General features: G+C 42.0%; 1 protein-coding gene and 1 long non-coding RNA gene across 7 annotated transcripts in view; one reads left to right on the plus strand and one right to left on the minus strand.

The window, feature by feature from the left end:
- LOC119131388 (DENN domain-containing protein 1A-like) overlaps nt 1-13,214 on the plus strand; it is a 116,154-nt gene extending 102,940 nt beyond the window's left edge. For all 6 annotated transcript variants that reach the window (XM_037265795.1, XM_037265797.1, XM_037265799.1 and 3 more), the window contains 2 exons: nt 10,050-10,284; nt 11,978-13,214. In XM_037265795.1, the coding sequence (XP_037121690.1) occupies nt 10,050-10,284; nt 11,978-13,000 (1,258 nt within the window). In that variant the 3' untranslated portion in view covers nt 13,001-13,214. The remainder of the gene's footprint in view (nt 1-10,049; nt 10,285-11,977) is intronic.
- The window catches only part of LOC119131444, a 546,859-nt gene that overhangs the window by 178,833 nt on the left and 348,166 nt on the right, over nt 1-19,860 (minus strand). The gene's annotated exons all lie outside the window — the stretch shown is intronic.

The following is a 19,860-nucleotide window of genomic DNA, read 5'->3' on the forward strand; positions in this document are numbered from 1 at the left end:
ACTTTAGCACAACACTGGCCATACTCCCTCACAAGCTCGATGGTACGCATGCATTCGCCGTGCTTCTTTATGATTTCGATTCTCTGACTACACTACCATATTTTCCGGAATATAAGCTTCTACATTTTGCACAAGCTTTGAAGTCTGCGACTCGTAGTCCGGTGCGGCGTATCCATGGATTTTTTGTGATGTCTAAGACACTTATACACTCGTTAGTAAAAACGTTGCGGACCGCTGTTGTGCGTCACTGATTTGCTGGGCGGAGGGATATTTGACCAGACATACGGTCACTGGGGAGAAGTGGTGTCTTGATCGCATATTCGTCTGCCAGGCAAAGAGTGCCACACAATTGACACAAACAAGAGACAGAACAAGATCAAGACGAACCTTCTGGATAAAGTAAGCTTTTATACAGAAACCCTCATTATGGGGGAAAAACGAAATGCATATGATGCGGGTTTTTAAGTTATAGGCAGTTGATTTTTCTCTTAACAAAGGAAATAAAGCTGCTGTATCTACTGTAGAGGTTTCCTCCGGCCACTAGAGGGCACTGGGCTATTGTTGATGACATCTTGTTGCGTCACCCTTTTCAGTATTTTGTTTCTGGGTCATGTCTTCTCCAGAGCTTTAGCTCATATCGCATTGCCAACTTTACCCCTGTAAGTGGTCCCATTTTATTTATTATTAGTTATGTTCCCTGCACATTAAGTTATTATGATCATCGCGGAGATTTATGCATGTTTGTAGGTTTGCAGAGCTCTTTCATCTCTGTCAATAAACGTTATGTTGATGAAAGGTATGCGTCCCCAAAGAACCAGCTCTTTCCTGACAATCCTCTTTGTGTATATTCTCTTACAAATGATACCGTATTTTTCGGACTATAAGTCACGTTTTTTTTCTTCATAGTTTGGGTGGGGGGCGACTTATACTCAGGAGCGATGCCTCACGATGCACCACCGAGAGGCATCGCAGGTCCTTCCTCCCTGCTGCCATCAGACTGTAGCTAACGGACAATAATTACGTGCAATAATAACGTGCAATAACCGTATGTGCAATCATATGTGCAATGTCTGTCTACCTCATACTCTTTTTACCTGCTTTTTTTGCACAGTTTTTTTTCTTCTTTTGCACTATTTTTTATCTAATACTTTATCTCCACTGTATATTGTGTATTGTGTATATACTGTCCATATTTTTTTTAATTATATATATCTCTTACTTTTTTTAAATCTTTTATCCCCTTCCCCGCATGCGTGTGTGTGTATATGTTAAGTGTACTGCTGCTTACACGGGAGTTTCCCCATTGAGGGAATAATAAAGGATTATCTTATTTTATCTTATTTTATATGTGAAATTATTCACAAATTTTCAAAATTCAAAAATCCGCGATGTAGTGAAACCGCAATAAACGTTCGCGATGTAGCAAGGGATTACTGTAATTTGAACTGCAACTGACGTCAGCGGCGCACACGCGCCGTTGTTTACATAAAGGACAAAGGATTCGATCACGGGATTTAATGACTTGGAGTGATAGAGATTGTTTGATAAAATTGTTGTTTATAATTATATGGGCCTGTGGAATAATTTGAACTGCAACTGACGAGTCCGACGTCAGCGGCGCAGTGCACACGCGGCGTTGTTTACATAAAGGATGAAGATTTTGATCGATGGATTTAATGATTTGGAGTGACACAGATGGTTTAAAATATTTGATAGTTAGATAATATTGTTTATACAATAGGAATTTGATATATACCGTATTTTTCGGACTATAGGTCGCGTTTTCTTTCATAGTTTGGGTGGGGGGCGATTTATACTCAGGAGCGACTTGTGTGAATTTTTTCACAAATTTTCAAAATTCAAAAATCCGCGATAAACGAACCGCGATGTAGCAAGGGATTACTGTGATCTGGACTGCAACTGCGGCGGTGTTTTACATAAAGGACAAAGGATTCAATCCCGGGATTTAATGACTTGGAGTGACAGAGATTGTTTGATAAAATTATTGTTTATAATTATATGGGCCTGTGGAATATTTTGAAGTGCAACCGCCGTCAGCGGCGCGCACCCGGCATTGTTGACATGAAGGACGATCGATGGATTTAATTATTTGGAGTGACACAGATGGTTTGATAATATTATTGCTTTTATAATAGTTATTTGATATATAATTTATATATCGTTATATGGGCCTGTGGAATATTATGAAGTGCAACCGCCGTTAGCGGCGCGCACCCGGCCGGCATTGTTGACATAAAGGACGATCGATGGATTTAATGATTTGGAGTGACACAGATGGTTTGATAAAGGTGTTATTTATGTTATACGTAGTTATTTGGATAACTGTCAATGTTACGTCAGGCCCGTTCTCAGCTCTTCTTTGTGTTTATGTCACGTATCGTTTAGCCTGTTGTTGCTCGTTCATGTCTGTTCTTGGTGTTGGATTTTGTCGAATAAATTTCCCCCCAAATGCGATTTATACTCCGGAGCGATTTATATATGGTTTTTTTCACTTTATCGTGCATTCTGGAGCGACTTTTAGTCCGAAAAATACGGTACTTTATATATCATTATATGGGCCTGTGGAATAATTTGAACTGAAACTGACGAGTCCAACGTCAGCGGCGCGGCGCACACGTGGCGTTGATTCCATAACGGACGATCGATAGATTTAATGACTTGCAGTGACACCAATTGTTTGATAATATTGTTGTTTATATAATAGGCATTTGATATACAGTCAAACCTCGGTTTTCGAACGTCCCGGTTCTCGAACAAATCAGAATTCGAACAAAAAATTAGAGAATTTTTTGCTTCGGTTGTCGATCAAATTTCGGAGGTCGAACCTCACGAGATGAGCCGAGAGGACCCGAGAAAACCCAACCGCGCGGCCCAGATGCCAACTGACTCCGTTGTTATTGTATTTTCGTTGCTTTGAGGATTGTATTAACCCCTAATCATGCCTCCAAAGAAAGCAAGTGGGAGCTGTAAAGCATCCTAAAACACAAAGACGCTCTTAAGCCCCCATGGCTGACAGGGGCTGTCCTCAGGTTGCTGAGGGCCAGGGACAAAGCCTTCAGAGCGGGGGATGAGGCTGGCTTGAGGACAGCGAGGGCCGACCTATCCCGGGGCATCAAGGAAGCGAAAAGGGCGTTCTCTTGCAAGATTACCGCCCAATTCAAGGACAGCAGGGACGCACGGAGCCTTTGGCAGGGCATTCAGACCATCACGGACTACAAGCCCGCGCCGCAGAGCTGTGAGGGCGACGTCCGTCTGCTCAACGATCTTAACCGCTTCTTTGCTCGCTTCGACGCTCAGAACAGCACTTGCCCGCTGAAGACCCCTCCCCCTCCACACGAGCAGCCCCTGTGCCTCTCTGCCGATAGCGTGAGGAGGGCGCTTGCCGCTATCAACACCCGTAAGGCGGCAGGCCCTGACAACATCCCAGGTCGAGCGCTGAAGGACTGCGCTGGGGAGCTGACGGGTGTCTTCACGGACATCTTTAACATTTCCCTGCAGCAGGCCATCGTCCCTTCGTGTTTCAAGGCTGCCACCATCGTACCTGTGCCGAAGAAACCTGCTCCGTCCTGCTTCAATGACTACCGCCCCGTGGCACTGACGCCCATCATCATGAAGTGCTTTGAGCGGCTTGCCATGGAGCACATCAGATCCATTCTCCCCCCCACCATAGACCCCTTCCAGTTTGCGTACCGAGCCAAACGGTCCTCTGAGGATGCCATCTGCTCTGCCCTCCACTCGGCCCTCACCCACCTGGAGAGAAGGGACTCGTATGTGAGATTGCTGTTTGTGGACTTCAGTTCTGCCTTCAACACGATTGTGCCACAACGACTCATCTGCAAACTCGACAAGCTGGGCCTCAGTACCTACCTCTGCAACTGGCTACTGGACTTCCTCTGTCAGAGGCCTCAGGTGGTACGTGTTGGCGACAAAATCTCCGCCAGCATCACGCTGAGCACGGGGTTCCCCCAAGGCTGCGTGCTCAGTCCGCTGCTCTTCACCCTGCTGACGCATGACTGCACTGCAACCTACAGCAACAACCGCATAGTGAAATTTTCTGACGACACGACTCTGGTGGGTCTCATCACCAAGGGCGACGAGACTCAATACAGGTTGGAGGTTGACCTTCTGACCACGTGGTGCAGGGACAACAACCTCCTGCTGAACATCAACAAGACCAAGGAGATTGTTGTTGACTTTCGGAAGGGTCACACCCAACACCTGCCGCTGACCATCGACGGTGCTGTGGTGGAGAGAGTGAGCAGCACCAGGTTCCTGGGGGTGCACATCAGTGAGGATCTCTCCTGGTCCACCAACAACGCATCACTGGCGAAGAAAGCTCAGCGCCGCCTGTACTTCCTGCGGAAACTCAGGCGAGCAAGTGCTCCTCCGGCCGTCATGACTACATTCTACCGTGGCACAATTGAGAGCGTCCTCTCCAGTTGTATCGCTGTTTGGGGTGGTAGCTGCACTGAATACAACATGAAGGCCCTGCAGCGCATAGTGAACACGGCTGGTAAGATTATTGGTGCTTCACTCCCCTCCCTGAAGGACATTTACACCTCCCATCTCACCCGCAAGGCGACCACGATTGTGAGTGATGTGAGTCACCCCGCTCACTCTTTGTTTGATCTTCTGCCCTCTGGGAAGAGGTACACGAGCCTGCGCTCCCGCACCACCAGACTCACCAACAGCTTCATACTCCAGGCTGTTAGGATCCTGAACTCTCTCCCCCCTTCTGCATAGCGTCCTGTACTTTTTGCGCTATATTCTGACTGTCTGCTGTATGCACACTTGCTCCATTTTTTCTCCTCTTATTTATGTTATTTGTTTATTATTTATTTATTTATTTATTTATTATTTATTCATCACTCTTATTTGTTCATTGTTTGTGCCTTCTTGTTTTTATTTTTTTGTGTTGTTTACTTGTATGTATATTGTGTACTATGTCTTGTCACCGTGGGATAGTGGGAACGTAATTTCGATTTCTTTGTGTGTCTTGGCATGTGAAGAAATTGACAATAAAGCAGACTTTGACTTTGAAAGCAATGCAACAGTGAGTGACAGTGAGCGCCCGGCGCGCTGCGGTTGCGCGATCGGACCAAATTAAGCTCCCCGTGCACTGAGGTCCACTTAAATTTTGGAAAGTACATCAGGACTTTAAAAATATTTTCTAAATTTCAGCGACGGCTTTGTCACCATAATGCAACCAGCGCGGTGCAATTGCGCGGTCGGCGGCGCACTATGGTTGCGCGTTCGGTGGTGCGCTGCAGTTGCGCGATCGGACAAAAATATGCAAGTGAAAAAATGCTTAAAGGCGTTTTTTGTTTTGGAACGGATTAAATTTTCTTCCATTATTTGTAATGGGAAAAAGAGATTTGGAATTCGAACGATTCACTTCTCGAACCGCCTTCTGGAACAGATTGTGGTCGAAAACCAAGGTTTGACTGTATACTTTATATATCATTATATGGATCTGTGTAATAATTTGAACTGCAACAGACAAGTCTGACGTCAGCGGCGCAGCACACATTGATTCCCTAAAGGACGATCGATGGATTTAATGATTTGCAGTGACACCGATGATTTGATAATATTGTTGTTTATATAATACACTGCTCAAAAAAATTAAAGGAACACTTTGAAAACATCAGATTTCAATGGTGAAAAAAAAAAGTTGGATATCTATACTGATACGGACAATTTAATGTCTCAGGAACAAAAGGATGCCACATCTTTTGATGGAAATAAAAGTTTTCAGCCTACAGAGGGCTCAGTATATAGACACCCCAAAAATCAAAGTGAAAAAATTATGTGGCAGGCATTTTGCCTAAATTGTTGCAGGCAGCATAGCGCTCTCCTTGGCTTCTCCAGACCCTTTCACGTTTATCACAGGTGCTCAGGGTAAACCTGCTCTCATCTGTGAAAAACACAGGGCGCCAGTGGCGGACTTCCCAATTCTGCTGTTCTATGGCAAATGCCAATCGAGCTCCACGGTGCTGAGCAATGAGCGCAGGGCACACTACAGGACGTCGTGCCCTGAGGCCACCCTTGTGAAGTCTGTTTCTGACTGTTTGGGCAGAGACATTCACACCGGTAGCCTGCTGGAGGTCATTCTGTAGGGCTTGGGCAGTGCTCAACCTGTTCCTCCTTGCACAAAGCAGCAGATATCGGTCCTGCTGATGGAATGAGGACCGTCTACGGCCCTGTCCAGCTCTCCTAGAGTAACTGCCTGTCTCCTGGAATCTCCTCCATGCTCTGGAGATTGTGCTGGGAGACACATCAAATCTTCTTGAAACAGCACGCATGGATGTGCCATCCTGGAGGAGTTGGACAATCTGCGCAACTTCAGGAGGGTTAAGAAATCGCCTCATGCTCCCAGTCGTGATAATGACTCTAGCTAAAGCCAACACTTGTGGAAAAACTGTTAAAAAAGATCAAGAGGGAGGAACTTGAAATGGCCTCCACCTGCAAAACCAGTCCTGTTTAGGGGACCATCTCGTTGTTGCCCCTCTAGTGCACCTGTTGTTAATTCCATCAACACCAATGCAGATGAAACTGATTAACAACCCCCTCTGCCACCTACCTGACCAAAACCTTATCAGAAAACTTGAATTCTTGCCATACCCTGATAAAAAACTACTTCACTGGTTCTTCTATATCAAACAAATTATTTTAGGTGTATTTACCTGACATGTTTCGGCGGGTTCTTCCGCCTTCATCAGTGTCGAAACATGTCAGGTAAATACACCTAAAATAATTTGTTTGATATAGAAGAACCAGTGAAGTAATTGAAAAGGAAAAACAAGATGAACTTAGTACAACTAACTGATAAAAAACTGTTCCTTTAATTTTTTGAGCAGTGTAGTTATTTGATATATAATTTATATATCATTATATGGGTTGTGGAATAATTTGAACTGCAACTGACGACGAGTCCGGCGGCGCGCTACACACGCGGCATTGTTTACATAAAGGACGATGATAGATTTAATGATTTGGAGTGACACAGATATGAAGGTGTTATTTGTATTATAGTTATTTGGATAACTGTTAATGTTACGTCAGGCCCGTTCTCAGCTCTTCGTTTATGTTTATGTCACGTTAGCATACCGTATCGTTTAGCCTGTTGTTGCTCGTTCATGTCTGTTCTTGGTGTTGGATTTTGTTGAATAAATTTCCCCCAAAATGCGACTTATACTCCGGTGCGACTTCTGTTTTTTTTCACTTTATTGTGCATTTTAAGGCTGATGCGACGTATATTCCAAAGCGTTTTTTAGTCCGAAAAATACGGTAATTAAACATTAGAACACCTGCGGTTTATAGTCCCGTGCGGCTTATATATTAACAACACAAGATTTTCCCCGAATTTTAGCATCAGTTTGGAAGTTGAAAATTGGTTCGGAGGTAGATGCCAAAAAAAGGCGAGGCTCCGGTTCGTACCTCGAAAAGTTCGTAAGTACAGTAATCCCTCGCCACTTCGCGCTTCATCTATTGCGGCCTCGGTGCATTACGAGTTTTAATGAAAACAAATATTGCGGATATATTCGGTGCATCGCGGCTTTTTGCGGAGTTACTTGGCTTTGTCTGCCCATATGACTTTACAGCACACTATTGGCTGGTAGAGACGACAACACCAGTGGGAACATGTTGATCTGTATCCTTGCCGCTGATTGGCTTAGAACTGTAAGAGCAATTCTAACCATGCTAAAGCATCTCAGCCTACCGCAGTCGCGCGACGTAGCCACTCTTCCACTTCGTTCACGTCAGCAGAATCGGCAGCATCTCTGATTTGCTTTTCCTTTTGTCACAAACGAGGCAAGACAACCAAATGCAACATGGGCTCACACAAAATTTAAAGGAGACAAGGAGGGCTGGAATGCCGCCAGAGAATGATGACGAGGCAAGCTGACAAGCCGGTCAGCGAGCTCGCGTTGTGCGTCATCGAAGCAGAAGGGCATAGCAAGCTTTTTAAAGCTGTTTAAAAAGTGTTTAAAAATACAAAACAGTGTTTAAAAGTAAAATAACATTTTTAAAAATGAAATTATAAAACTTGTTATAACAGCAGACTAGCCGTGACACGTTTACACTTTAAAATGTTTAAAAAGTGTTTAAAAATATAATAACATGTTTAAAAATAAAATTATGAAAGTCTTGTGCGGATCCCCTCGCACTGGTCCGCGGGGGCGCGTCAGCCCGTCAGCACAGCGTAAGCAGAGCAGGGCCGTGACACATTTACACTTTAAAATGTTAAAAAGTGTTTAAAAATACAATAAAGTGTTTAAAAATAAAATTATAAGAGTCTTGTACCGATGCCCTCACGCTGGGCGTCAGTCGGCCAGCACGGCAACAGCAGAGCGGAGCTGTGACATTAATAAATTGTTTAAAAATAAGTTTATAAAAGTCTTGTGCGGATGCCCTCGCGCTCGGCCATGGGGGCGCGTTAGCCGGTCGGGGCGCATCAGCCGGTCAGCACGGCAAGAGCAGAGCGGAGCCGTGACACGTTTGCATTTCAAAAGTATTTAAAAATGCAATACAGTGTTTAAAAATAAACTAAAAATAAAAGTCCTGTGTGGATGCCCTCGCGCTGGTCCGGGACGGCACGTCAGCCGGCCAGCACAGCGAGAGCAGAGTGGATTCGTGACATTTACTCTTTAAAATGTTTAAAAAAGTGTTTAGAATACAATAGAGTATTTAAAAATACAATAAAGTGTATAAAAATAAAATTACAAAAGTCCTGTGCAAATACCCTCGCGCTGTGCCGCAGGGACGCATCAGCCGGCCAGCACGCAAGAGCAGAGAGGAGCCTGAGACGTTTACACGTCATAAAAGGTTCATAAAAGTCTTGTGTGGATATTGAAACAATATATTTACTCTTATTTATTTTCTTATTCATTTAAATAAATATGTTTCTGAAAGTCACTTTGACTTTAAAATGTTTACAAGTGTTTATAAATACAAAAAAAGAGTTTAAAAGTACAATAAGTGTTTAAAAATACAATAAAGGTTCATAAAAGTCTTTTGTGGATATTGTAACAAAAGGTTTTCTCTACATCGCGGATTTGCACCTATCGTGGTCTTGGAACCAATTACCCGTGATAAACGAGGGATTACTGTATAGGCGTTCGTAAGTAAGAGGTACCACTGTACGCAAAAGTAGCGTAGCGTTACCCACTTGACATTATCTGACGGTAATGTTAATAAGCAGTGACAAGAGACACCAAAGAAACCGCTGTAAGTGAATCCACACAAAATGTCTGAATTAGTGATATATATCCAGACTTAAAATCTGCGTTAGTAATATCTGTCCACACATAATGTCAGACCATCTGGACAAAAACGTCATCAGGCGTCAGTCATACAGGTGACAAGACCATTCTTGCCAAGACTTCTGACCCACCCTAATTAACTTCTGAATGCCTCACACCATGGCTCTGGCTTGCTTTATTAGTTGAGAGTAGCATCAATTTTATACCTGATGATTTAATTGGATCGCCTCAACGTAAATTATTTTCCCTGGTCATTTTTCTCATTGACGGAAATGGAGAACTTTAATCCATGCAGATTCAACTTCTTACGTTTGTTTTTACAACCACCAAGCTCCCAAGGAATGCAAGACAATTTACAATGCAGTGACGGTTAATCATTGCTCAAGAGGGGGTGTAGAAAACCGTTCAAATACACCAGTCTGTGAAGTGAAATCCGTTGAAACCAATGGGAGCATTTGACCTAAAGTTCCTCTCTGAGTCGTTTCTCCACAAAAGTCCCCAGAAATAAGGTGGATACGATTAAACCTACATCAATTTCAGAATAATTCAGTTAAGACCTTTATTAGTCCCTTTAAGTGGAAATTGACATTGTTTCATCAGCAACAGTGGATACAAGAAATAGAAAAATGCATGTAGGAGAAGACAAGTACATCGCACTAGTTACAAACCAAAATGTTAATGCTGTAATTCAACCTACCAATATTATTATTACTTGTGAATTCAATAATGACTGCTTCATTGAGTCTAAGCATGTCTCCACAGCCCACAGCGATACTGCTCACTAAAAGACGTTGAGTCAATAGAAGAGCATGATTGTAATTTGGGTCTAGAAAGTCCCAGCCGACTTCCAGAGAACCTCTCCAATGGCAGTGTTGGAGCCAATTTCTTCAGCTGTGTGGATGAGCATGACAGTCAGCCACTTCCTGTGGCTAAAAGCCTTGACGATCTGAAGAGTCTGCAAGGCTATCGAAAGCTTCAAGCCAAGTTCTCCAGTCAGGTCAGAGAAACAGTATATTTGTTCGTTTGTTTTAACTTTTCCCTGTTTAGTCGAATGTTTTTCTCTGATTTGTGGTCTTATAGTTAAGTCAATAAGATATTTTTTTCTTTATCTTGATTTTTAATGGCTTCAATAGTACTTTAAATACTTTTTAATGTACTTTGGATCAGGAAAAGCACATTGAATTTGTATGCCCTATATAAATTAAGCTGTCTTGCTTTTGCCCTGCAATGTCAGGTATGACTACATTTTCTAGCAAGATCAAAACCAAAAGTTGTATTTTTAAACTTTTGAATGACTGAGTTTATAAATTCTTGTTTCAAATACTAAGATTTAGGTCGTCTACAAAGTCTCTTTACAAACTATGGGACTATGGGAAAATAGCTTCTGCATGTTTTCAGGTTCCATTACCAGAATCAGGGGTGAGGGTAAAGATTTGATAAAATTGTGCCCGAAATATTCTGGAAAACATAAGGTTTATTACACATGCAAATGTTGCACATTAGCGAGTACTGATTTCACTAGGCAATTTCCCTTAACTTTTAGGTATTTTCAGATTTTTCCGGCAGTAACCAGGGAGAGACATAGTATAGCGTATGTTTATCCGCATTTATGAAGGAATTTTAGAGATTTGTAGAAATCTTTTTTTTTTTCCTAAAAAATTAATTGTAACTCAACAGCAAACTAAACTATGACCAAGCTATGCTAAATGAACTAACTAATTGCTATGGTGATAAAGCACTAACTTGAAAATTCATATGAAGGTACACTTAAATCTCGATTTTTACACGCTTCAATTCCACGCGACTTTCTGTGTAACGCAGTTTGGTCATGGACCCCACTTTGTTTTGTGGTAAATACATTTTCAAGTAGTATTTTAAATGGATAATATAAGGACCGTACAAAGCTAAATGACTTGCGCGTAAACCTTAGTGCAGTAGTTCTTAACCTTGTTGGAGGTACCGAACCCCACCAGTTTCATATTCGCATTCACCGAACCCCTCTTTCGTGAAAAAAAAAATGTTTTTTTTCAGTCAAGACATAAATGTTTTTTACTGGTTCACAAAATGAGCCGTGCATGGACATCACCTTGTTCGAAGAACGAAACCAATACATTGCATGAACTCAGAACAAATTACATACCGTCAAATCAGTGTGACTTCTGCTGTTGCCTTTGTGAGACCAGTTCAGATATGCGTCATCACGAATTTACACGATAAATCAGGTGTGTTCAGACCTTCGCAGTGGAGGCTCTGCTGAACCCCTGAGACCGACTCACCAAACCCCTAGTGTTTGATCGAACCCAGGTTAAGAACCACTGCCTTAGTGCTAGTGATTTGATGAATTTCAGTGAACAATTTAAAGGCGTTGACACTAAGAAAGTCGGACTGTTTGATCTCTGTGACTGCTTTATTCATTAGAGTTATGGATAGGGTAAGGGTTATCCATTCCCAACATGGTACTGTGCAGTTAACTGTAACCAGGGGTCTTATTTTGGCAATTACAAGACTCGACACAGCTGAAATACAGATATTAATCAAACTGTACAACATTGGCCCCTTTCCCCATAAATACCTCAATGTGGAGGTACATCTTAATACATTGTATGCAATTGTTTCATTTCGCCAAAATATATGCACTGTTTTTTGACTGATAAAAAAACAAATAATTGTCATCATTTTTGTCCTTGCAGCGGAAGGACCTTCATTTCTGTGAACACTCACAAACACCTCCGAGCCTCAAGCTCCCAAACACTGACAACAAGCTGATGGGAATCAAACCAGATAAAACTGAAATTCCCTCTTGGGAACCTCCTACCTGCAAGAAAACACAATCAGATAAACTTCTCATGCAGATAAATCACCACAGCAGTAACAGTTCAGGCCTTAAACTACAAGACTCATCCAGCCCTGGCAATATTACCATTCCTCGCCCTCATGGAAGAAAGAGTGCTGAATTCGGAACTGTGTTAGCACCACTTATTGGCCAGTCTCAATCTAAATCATCTAATGAGGAGAGAACAAAAACAGGGGGTAAAGAATTTCAAAAAGCCCTGAGTAAGACCACAGACATGTTCAATGTTGCAGAGGATCACATGGATTTGATAAGCCTTCTGGATCCCTTTAGCAAGTCACCACAGACTAGTTCCGCGTCAACAATGGATGACATGAATATTGAGATGTTTTCTTCGTCTTGCAAAACAATTCCTCCTAGATCTTACCCAATGATCCAGCCTCCTTTTCAGCCACATGATCACATATCACCTACTGTCTTTACTCAGCCAGTAAAGATTTCACTCCCTCAAATCCAATACATGTCAGGTGGGAGAAGAACACCTTTCAACACAGTCTATGAACCACCAATTGGCTCTTACCCCCACAATCCAACCCAGCCGCATTCTTTCCCTGCAGGCTCTGAGGTCTACAAACAACAATTACCTGGCAGGCCCACTCTTTCTCCCAGTTATCGAATGGGGAACTCTTCCTCATATACCCCACTGCTTCACTCATCAACCAGCAATCGTGCCATTTCAGGACTGACCAATTCAAAACCTGTCGCAAGCACTGCCAACACTCTACCAAGGCTGATTCAAATTGAAGAAGACATCCAGAAAAGTCAGGATCTTTTTGGCGATCTTTTGACGATGATTAAACCAACCACACCTCTTCAAAATAGCATAGATCAGCTCCAGAAGAGATGGGAAACATTTGACTAAAGCCTTTCCTTAGACTTATTACTCTGGCATAGCCAGATGTTTTTCATTAATGCATGAGAAACCTCTTTAGAAGAGCTTGAAATATGGTATTATGCTGAAATAGGAATGAGTACATTTGCATTTGTTCCTTACACAAAACTCAAACTGTGATTAAATATGTTTGTATGGAATATTAAATGACATATTAATAAAACACCACATACATCAAAATCTACAGTATGTAAAATTTTAATTCTGTATTGACCTCAGTAACCCCAAATTAATTAGAAACACTATGTTTACATCCAGTTAGTAACCCTTTGCAAACCGAATATTGACCGTATTCAGTTTATAAAGGCTATATAAATGTGCTACGAGTCGAATATGCTCTTCTGTTTTTCCAAAACACAAATAACCCCAGGGTTACCCCCTTTTCTAACAGTTTGTATATAGAGTATGTAAACTGTAAGTCCATACGTCTAGCGCACAGGTGTCAAACTCAAGGCCCGGGGGCCAGATACGGCCCGCCACATCATTTTATGTGGCCCGCGAAGACAAATTGTGCATCAAATTCGTGTGTCATTACTAGAATTGCAAATTGTCTTCACTTTTAATATCTTTTTTTTTTAAATATTTGACCAGTTTTTACCCATCTGATTTGAAAACGAGTTATTTGTCCGTTTGTTTTGTACCTTTTACTGTATATAATATGAGGTGCTCATACATTTATTTGGGTTGACAGTCATAATGGCCCTCCGAAAGAAGCTATGACTACAATGCGGCCCGCGAAAAAAATGAGTTTCTAGCGTGAAACTTGCTAGAAACACTGGCTAGAAACACTGGCTGGATTCAATATGTTGCATCTTTGCAATGTTATGTGTTAAAAACATCGCAATACATAACAATTGCCTAGCAGGTGATATTTTTAACATTTTCCTTGCATGAGAACTGAGACCACGTGCGGGACTTTGAGTATCAACTTGAAACAACATAATGTCTCCTGATGCCTCCACACAAATAAGCGTTGCTTGTGCAACTGCATCAAGCTAAATTGAATAGTATGCTACCTTGGTTTTTCTCCATAGTTTCTCATCAATCACGGAGATCATATGAGAGTTTGAGGTTCTTTATCCGCCATCCGCACAATCTTTCGTTGAGATCTCTCGTCAATTTTTCTTTTCCGTCCACATCTAGGGAGGTTAGCCACAGTGCCATCCATGGGCTTCAAACTTATTGATGACACTGCGCACAGTAGACACAGGAACATCCAGGTCTTTGGAAATGGACTTGTAGCCTTGAGATTGCCCATGCATGCTCACAATTTTGCTTCTCAAGTCCTCAGACAGTTCTTTGGTCTTCTTTATTTTCTCTATGCTCAATGTGGTACACACAAGGACACAGGTTGAGTCCATTTTAACTGGCTGCAAGTCCATTTTAACTGGCTGCAAGTGTGATTTAGTGAATGCCACCACCTGTTATGTGCCACAGGTAAGTAACAGGTGCTGTTAAGTACACAAATTAGAGAAGCATCACATGATTTTGTCAACCCTTTTTTATGTTTGGTGTGGAATTATATCCAATTTGGCTTTTTGACATTTCTTTTTGTAGTTTTACATTAAAGACAAATGAAATTTAATATCAAAGCATTTGTAATTGCAATCATTTTCTGGGAGAAATTGACCATTATTTGACAGAATTGCAGGGGTGCCAATACCTTTGGCTCCGTCGTGGCTAAGTCGCTCCGGAGTATAAGCCATAAAATGCATAATAAAGGAGAAAAAGACATACCGTATTTTCCGCACTATTAGGCGCACTTAAAAACGTAAAATTTACTGTAAAAAACACAGTGCGCCTTATAATGCCTCAATCATCAATTGATGAATTTGTTGATCCATACTGGTTGTACACAGCGCTCTGCCAAAATGTTTCAGTACATTTTAGTACGACTAGTAAATTACAAGGCCGCATCGCTTCCCAGCATTACGGCAACTGTGGTCAGGGGGCGTCACTGAATAGCTGTTGTACCCACGAGGCTATTTCATTTCAAAATAGGCTGTTCCGTGAATGTTTTCGAGTACGTTTACGGATCAATATCAAACGGAATCATAAATAAGCAGCACCAATGTGTTAAATTAGTCTTTAGTCGGTTCCGATCACGTTTATGGGAGAGAGTTTAAGAAACGTGATTGTTTACAGGGGGCTGCCACGACACTTTGCTGAGGCTCATGGGAGTCTGTGAGCTGAGGCTCATGGGAGTTTGCGGGTGGCTAATGCTATAATGATAGCTGCTATAGGCACGAGGCTCTTTCATTTCAAATAGGCTGCTCCGTTAATGTTTCAAGTAAATTTACGGATTGATGTGGAAGGGAAACATAAGTAAGCAGTACCAATGTGTTAGATCGAACTTTAGTCAGTTCCGATCATTTTATAGGAGATAGTTTGAGAAACGCGATGGTCTACAGGGGCCTGCCACGACACTTTGCTGAGGCTCATGGGAGTCTGCGAGCTGAGGCTCATGGGAGTTTGCGGGTGGCTAATGCTATAATGATAGCTGCTATACGCACGAGGCTCTTTCATTTCAAACAGGCTGCTCCGTTAATGTTTCTAGTAAATTTATGGATCTATATGGAAGGGAAACATAAGTAAGCAGTGTTAGATCGAACTTTAGTCAGTTCCGATCATTTTATAGGAGATAGTTTGAGAAACGCGATTGTTAACACAGGGCTCATTGGTTATTGGCTAGTAGATGCATACCGCAACCCTAGTCAACCTCAGCTTGTTGCAGTACAGCTTCTATTTTATGCGCCTTTTAATCCGGTGCGCCCTGTATATGAAATAATTTCTAAAATAAAAAATTCAATGAGGGTGCGCCTTATAATCCAGTGCGCCTTATGGTGCGAAAAATACGGTATATAAATCACACCAGCGTATAAATCGGATTTTTGGGGGAAATTTATTTGATAAAATCCAACACCAAGAACAGACATGTCATCTTGAAAGGCAATTTAAAATAAAAATAGAATAGGCAACAACACGCTTGATAGGCCGATTGAGCACTCCAAATTGCCCCTAGGTGTGAGTGCGAGTGCAGATGGTTGTTCGTCTCTGTGTGCCCTGCAATTGGCTGGCAACCTGTTCAGGGTGTCCTCCGCCTACTGCCCGATGACCGCTGGGATAGGCTCCAGCACGCCCGTGGGGACAAAGCGGTACAGAAAATGGATGGATAGGCAACAACAGGCTGAACGGTACGGTATGCCCAGTGACGTGCGGTGAGGTTCATGACTGGGGAGGCACTGACGTCACACACACCCCCCGGTAAAATTTGTGTCACAAAAAAGTTTGGGGAACGCTGCTCTAGTGTGGCTTATTCATTATTTAATTTGAACTATTTTTATTAAAATCTCATATCAGCAGTCTTCACACATAAAAACACTCAATAAAGCACATGGAATCAAAAACTTGTTTTTGATCGTGCGTACCACTCTGTTTGAAAAGACATGCTGCTAAGTCCCGTTGTCCGAATCAAACCTTTTAACTCCGGAGTTGCTCTTCCTTTACTGATGACCTCCTGCTTCGACCGAAAATCCATCGTTGAAAATCGTTTGGATATGTAATCTTCCATTGTAAAACGAAATGTAAAAAAAAAAAAAAAAAACGAATGTAAAACGAAACAAATGGACGACTGCTCCTCAGTTTTTCACAGTAAATTTGAACTGGAGATCTCTTCTACACGTAGGCGCATGAAGCATCCCAGGATCACTAGCACCCCCTGCCATAAGGCTGGAGAACCTTTTTTCGTAGCCTCCGTAAGGTCTCTTTTCAAAGCCGTTTTGTTCATCTGAAGAAACACGACGTTACAGACAAATGACAAAAAGCACAAGATATTATAAACACCAGCTTAACTACGGAAATTAGTTAATATAGCCACAGTGTTTGAACACTTAAACAGCGACATAGAGACAGACAGCGGTTCAGTCTAACTGCATAGCCTGTCAGCATAGGCAGCCGTGTGATTACGCAATCCTCAGAGGAGGCAAGGCAGGAAGTTGCCTGTATAATACGCACCCTAAAAATGGCATGTCAATGCTGGAAAAAAGCCTGTACCCATGTATAATACGCACCCAAATTTTGACTTTATTTATTTTAATTTTTTTTTTTAAGTCCCAATGATCGATACACACGCATCTGGGTGTGGTGAAATTTGTCCTCTGCATTTGACCCATCCCCGTGTGATTTTGATCCATCCCCTGGGGGAGAGGGGAGCAGTGAGCAGCAGCGGCGCCGCGCTCGGGAATCATTTGGTGATCTAACCCCCCAATTCCAACCCTTAATGCTGAGTGCCAAGCAGGGAGGCAATGGGTCCCATTTTTATAGTCTTTGGTATGGTCTTAACTAGGCTGGATGTATTTTTTTTGTTGGCGTTGATTTCTCCGACTGCCCAGAAAGGCACCACCGCGATCAGTTAGGTTAAAATGAAAAGAGAGGAAAGTGACGTGCGGACATGTGAAAAAGGCGGCTCTGTATGGGAGAGAAGTTGAAGAGGAATAAAAACACCCTTGGAAACCAAAACTTGCCCCTCGTCGTGACTCGGAGCCGCAACAAATGTTTCGGATTTGTGTAGGGTACATTGTGACAGCAAACGAGCAGGTGATCGAGCAAGCGTCTGATACGAGAGCATTGCGTTCGTATGGAGCGTGTTTGAAGTGAACAGCAGAGACGAAAGGAACAAGGCAAAGTGTTGTGAAATAAAATATTACCTGTAATACGTATTTTGTTATTTGCTGATTGTATGTATTAAACTATCACATTCATTGTCAGTCAAGAAGAGAAGAGGACTATTCGCATCGGATCCATAGTGCGCATGCGCAGTGATACTGCCTCCGTATGACGTCCAGTCCGCGATGGAGATTAAAAAACAAACAATATTTGACAATAACACAGGTTTCTGTTCCTGTCTTTGGTAATGTCCCCCTGTCTTTTTGTTCCACGTCTTTGTCGGTCAGTCCTGTTGTTGGTTTTGTTAGAGAGTTATGTTAGTTTACCAAGTCTGTGTTTTGAGTTCCTCCAATGAACCCTGGTTCAAGCTGCACTTGGTCGCCCTCTTCCTTTCCACACTCCATCCGTGACAAGATTTTCTTCAAAAATTGTTGTACCATGATTTTCTTAAAAAAAAAAAAAAAATTAAAAAAGAATTTTTTTTTAAAAAAAATTGTACCCATGTATAATGCGCACCCCGGATTTTAGGACGATAAATTAGTTAAATTTTGCGAATTATACATGGGAAAAAACGGCACTCTGCATTCATTGCAGCCTGGTCATCCTAGAAGAGGGATCCTCCCATCTGTGGTCTCTTTTCAAGGTTTCTCATTTCCCCTAGTTGGAGTTTTGAGTTTTTCCTTGCCCTCCTGGGAGTTTAAGATCAGGGGATGTTTGAGAATATTTGTCAATTTTCGCACATGTCCTGAGTGTTGTTAGTCACCTAAATATTGAACAGAGGCTGTGATGTACTGAAGTCAAATTCCTTGTTTGGCATGCTCAAACATGGCGAATAAAAATTCTTGAATATAATACATCAAAATGGCACAATCAATTCTGGAGTTTTTCCTTTTGATGAAAACTGTTTTTTGCAACTTCTATCTATCTATCTATCTATCTATCTATCTATCTATCTATCTATCTATCTATCTATCTATCTATCTATCTATCTATCTATCTATCTATCTATCTATCTAGCTATCTAGCTAGCTATCTATCTAGCTATCTATCTATCATTGAAGATTTATTCTTTAACAATATCATGACAATAGCCTAACATTAGCTTACACGTAACATCATGTTACCCACATGCTTGTAAAAGTAAAAACGTACCTTTGTGTTTTTTTGTTTTGATGTGCTCCTTAATGTTCGAAGCGCTGCGACCTCCATAGCTTATCACATCTTGACAAAGAATGCACAAAACCTTCCCCGGGACATCTAATTTACGGATATGTTCCGTCAGGCAGGTGGTTATGGACTGTGTTCTGAGTTGTAAGATGACGCTGCTCTCGAGCCATGCCCATCTGAAGCAGTTCCTGATCTCGTTCGACTTGTCTATTTCCCTGGCACGATCCTCATCTTTTTTCTCTAAAACCTTCGCCATGCTGGCTAAAACGTTTGCTAATTAGGCAAATGAGTAGGTGTCAGGTCTAAGTACCATCAGACATTATTTTACACACTGAAAGAAGAGGAGAAGACAACCAGTATTATTTTTGCTCGCGAGGAGAATTACGTAGAAGGCCCAGTTACAGTCCTCCACCAATTCTGGACTCCTCTTCCGCTATCTCCTCTTTTTATTTTGGGTTGCCCTGGTTACAAAAGGCGTTGCTACACTAAAGGGAGGGGAGATTGTGGCTGTAGCAACGCTGATTAGGATACTAAACGATGTTGTGTGGTGCGAGGCCTTGGCCGATTCGTGACCCCCAGCAATGCAGAGTATGTCCTTAGTTGGTTGGCAGCCTCGTCCTAGGCTGCGATCTCCAAACGTTCTGGGTGCCGTGTCCCTGTGGAACAATGCTCTAGACTTTCTTGCTAAGTATCACACAATAATAATAATGAGATACCTCTCGTGCATACACTCCAACAAACATTAAGTAAATGTGAGATAACTTGCATGAAGTCTACTTAAACATTGAGTAAATATGGGATAACTTATGTGCAACTACTTCAACATGTATGTCTTTTCTGTAACACTTTATATCAAAGAAAAACTGTCCCGGTCAACAACAATTTATGGATAGAAACTACAAGGTTTAAAAGAGAAAGAACGTCTCTCGAACTAAACAAAGAACAAAGGTGTTCTGTTCATAACTAGTGAGGGCCTCTCACAGTTAAGAAAAGGAAGG

Source organism: Syngnathus acus, chromosome 12 (assembly GCF_901709675.1).
Source record: "Syngnathus acus chromosome 12, fSynAcu1.2, whole genome shotgun sequence".
In the NCBI taxonomy this organism is placed as follows: domain Eukaryota; kingdom Metazoa; phylum Chordata; class Actinopteri; order Syngnathiformes; family Syngnathidae; genus Syngnathus; species Syngnathus acus.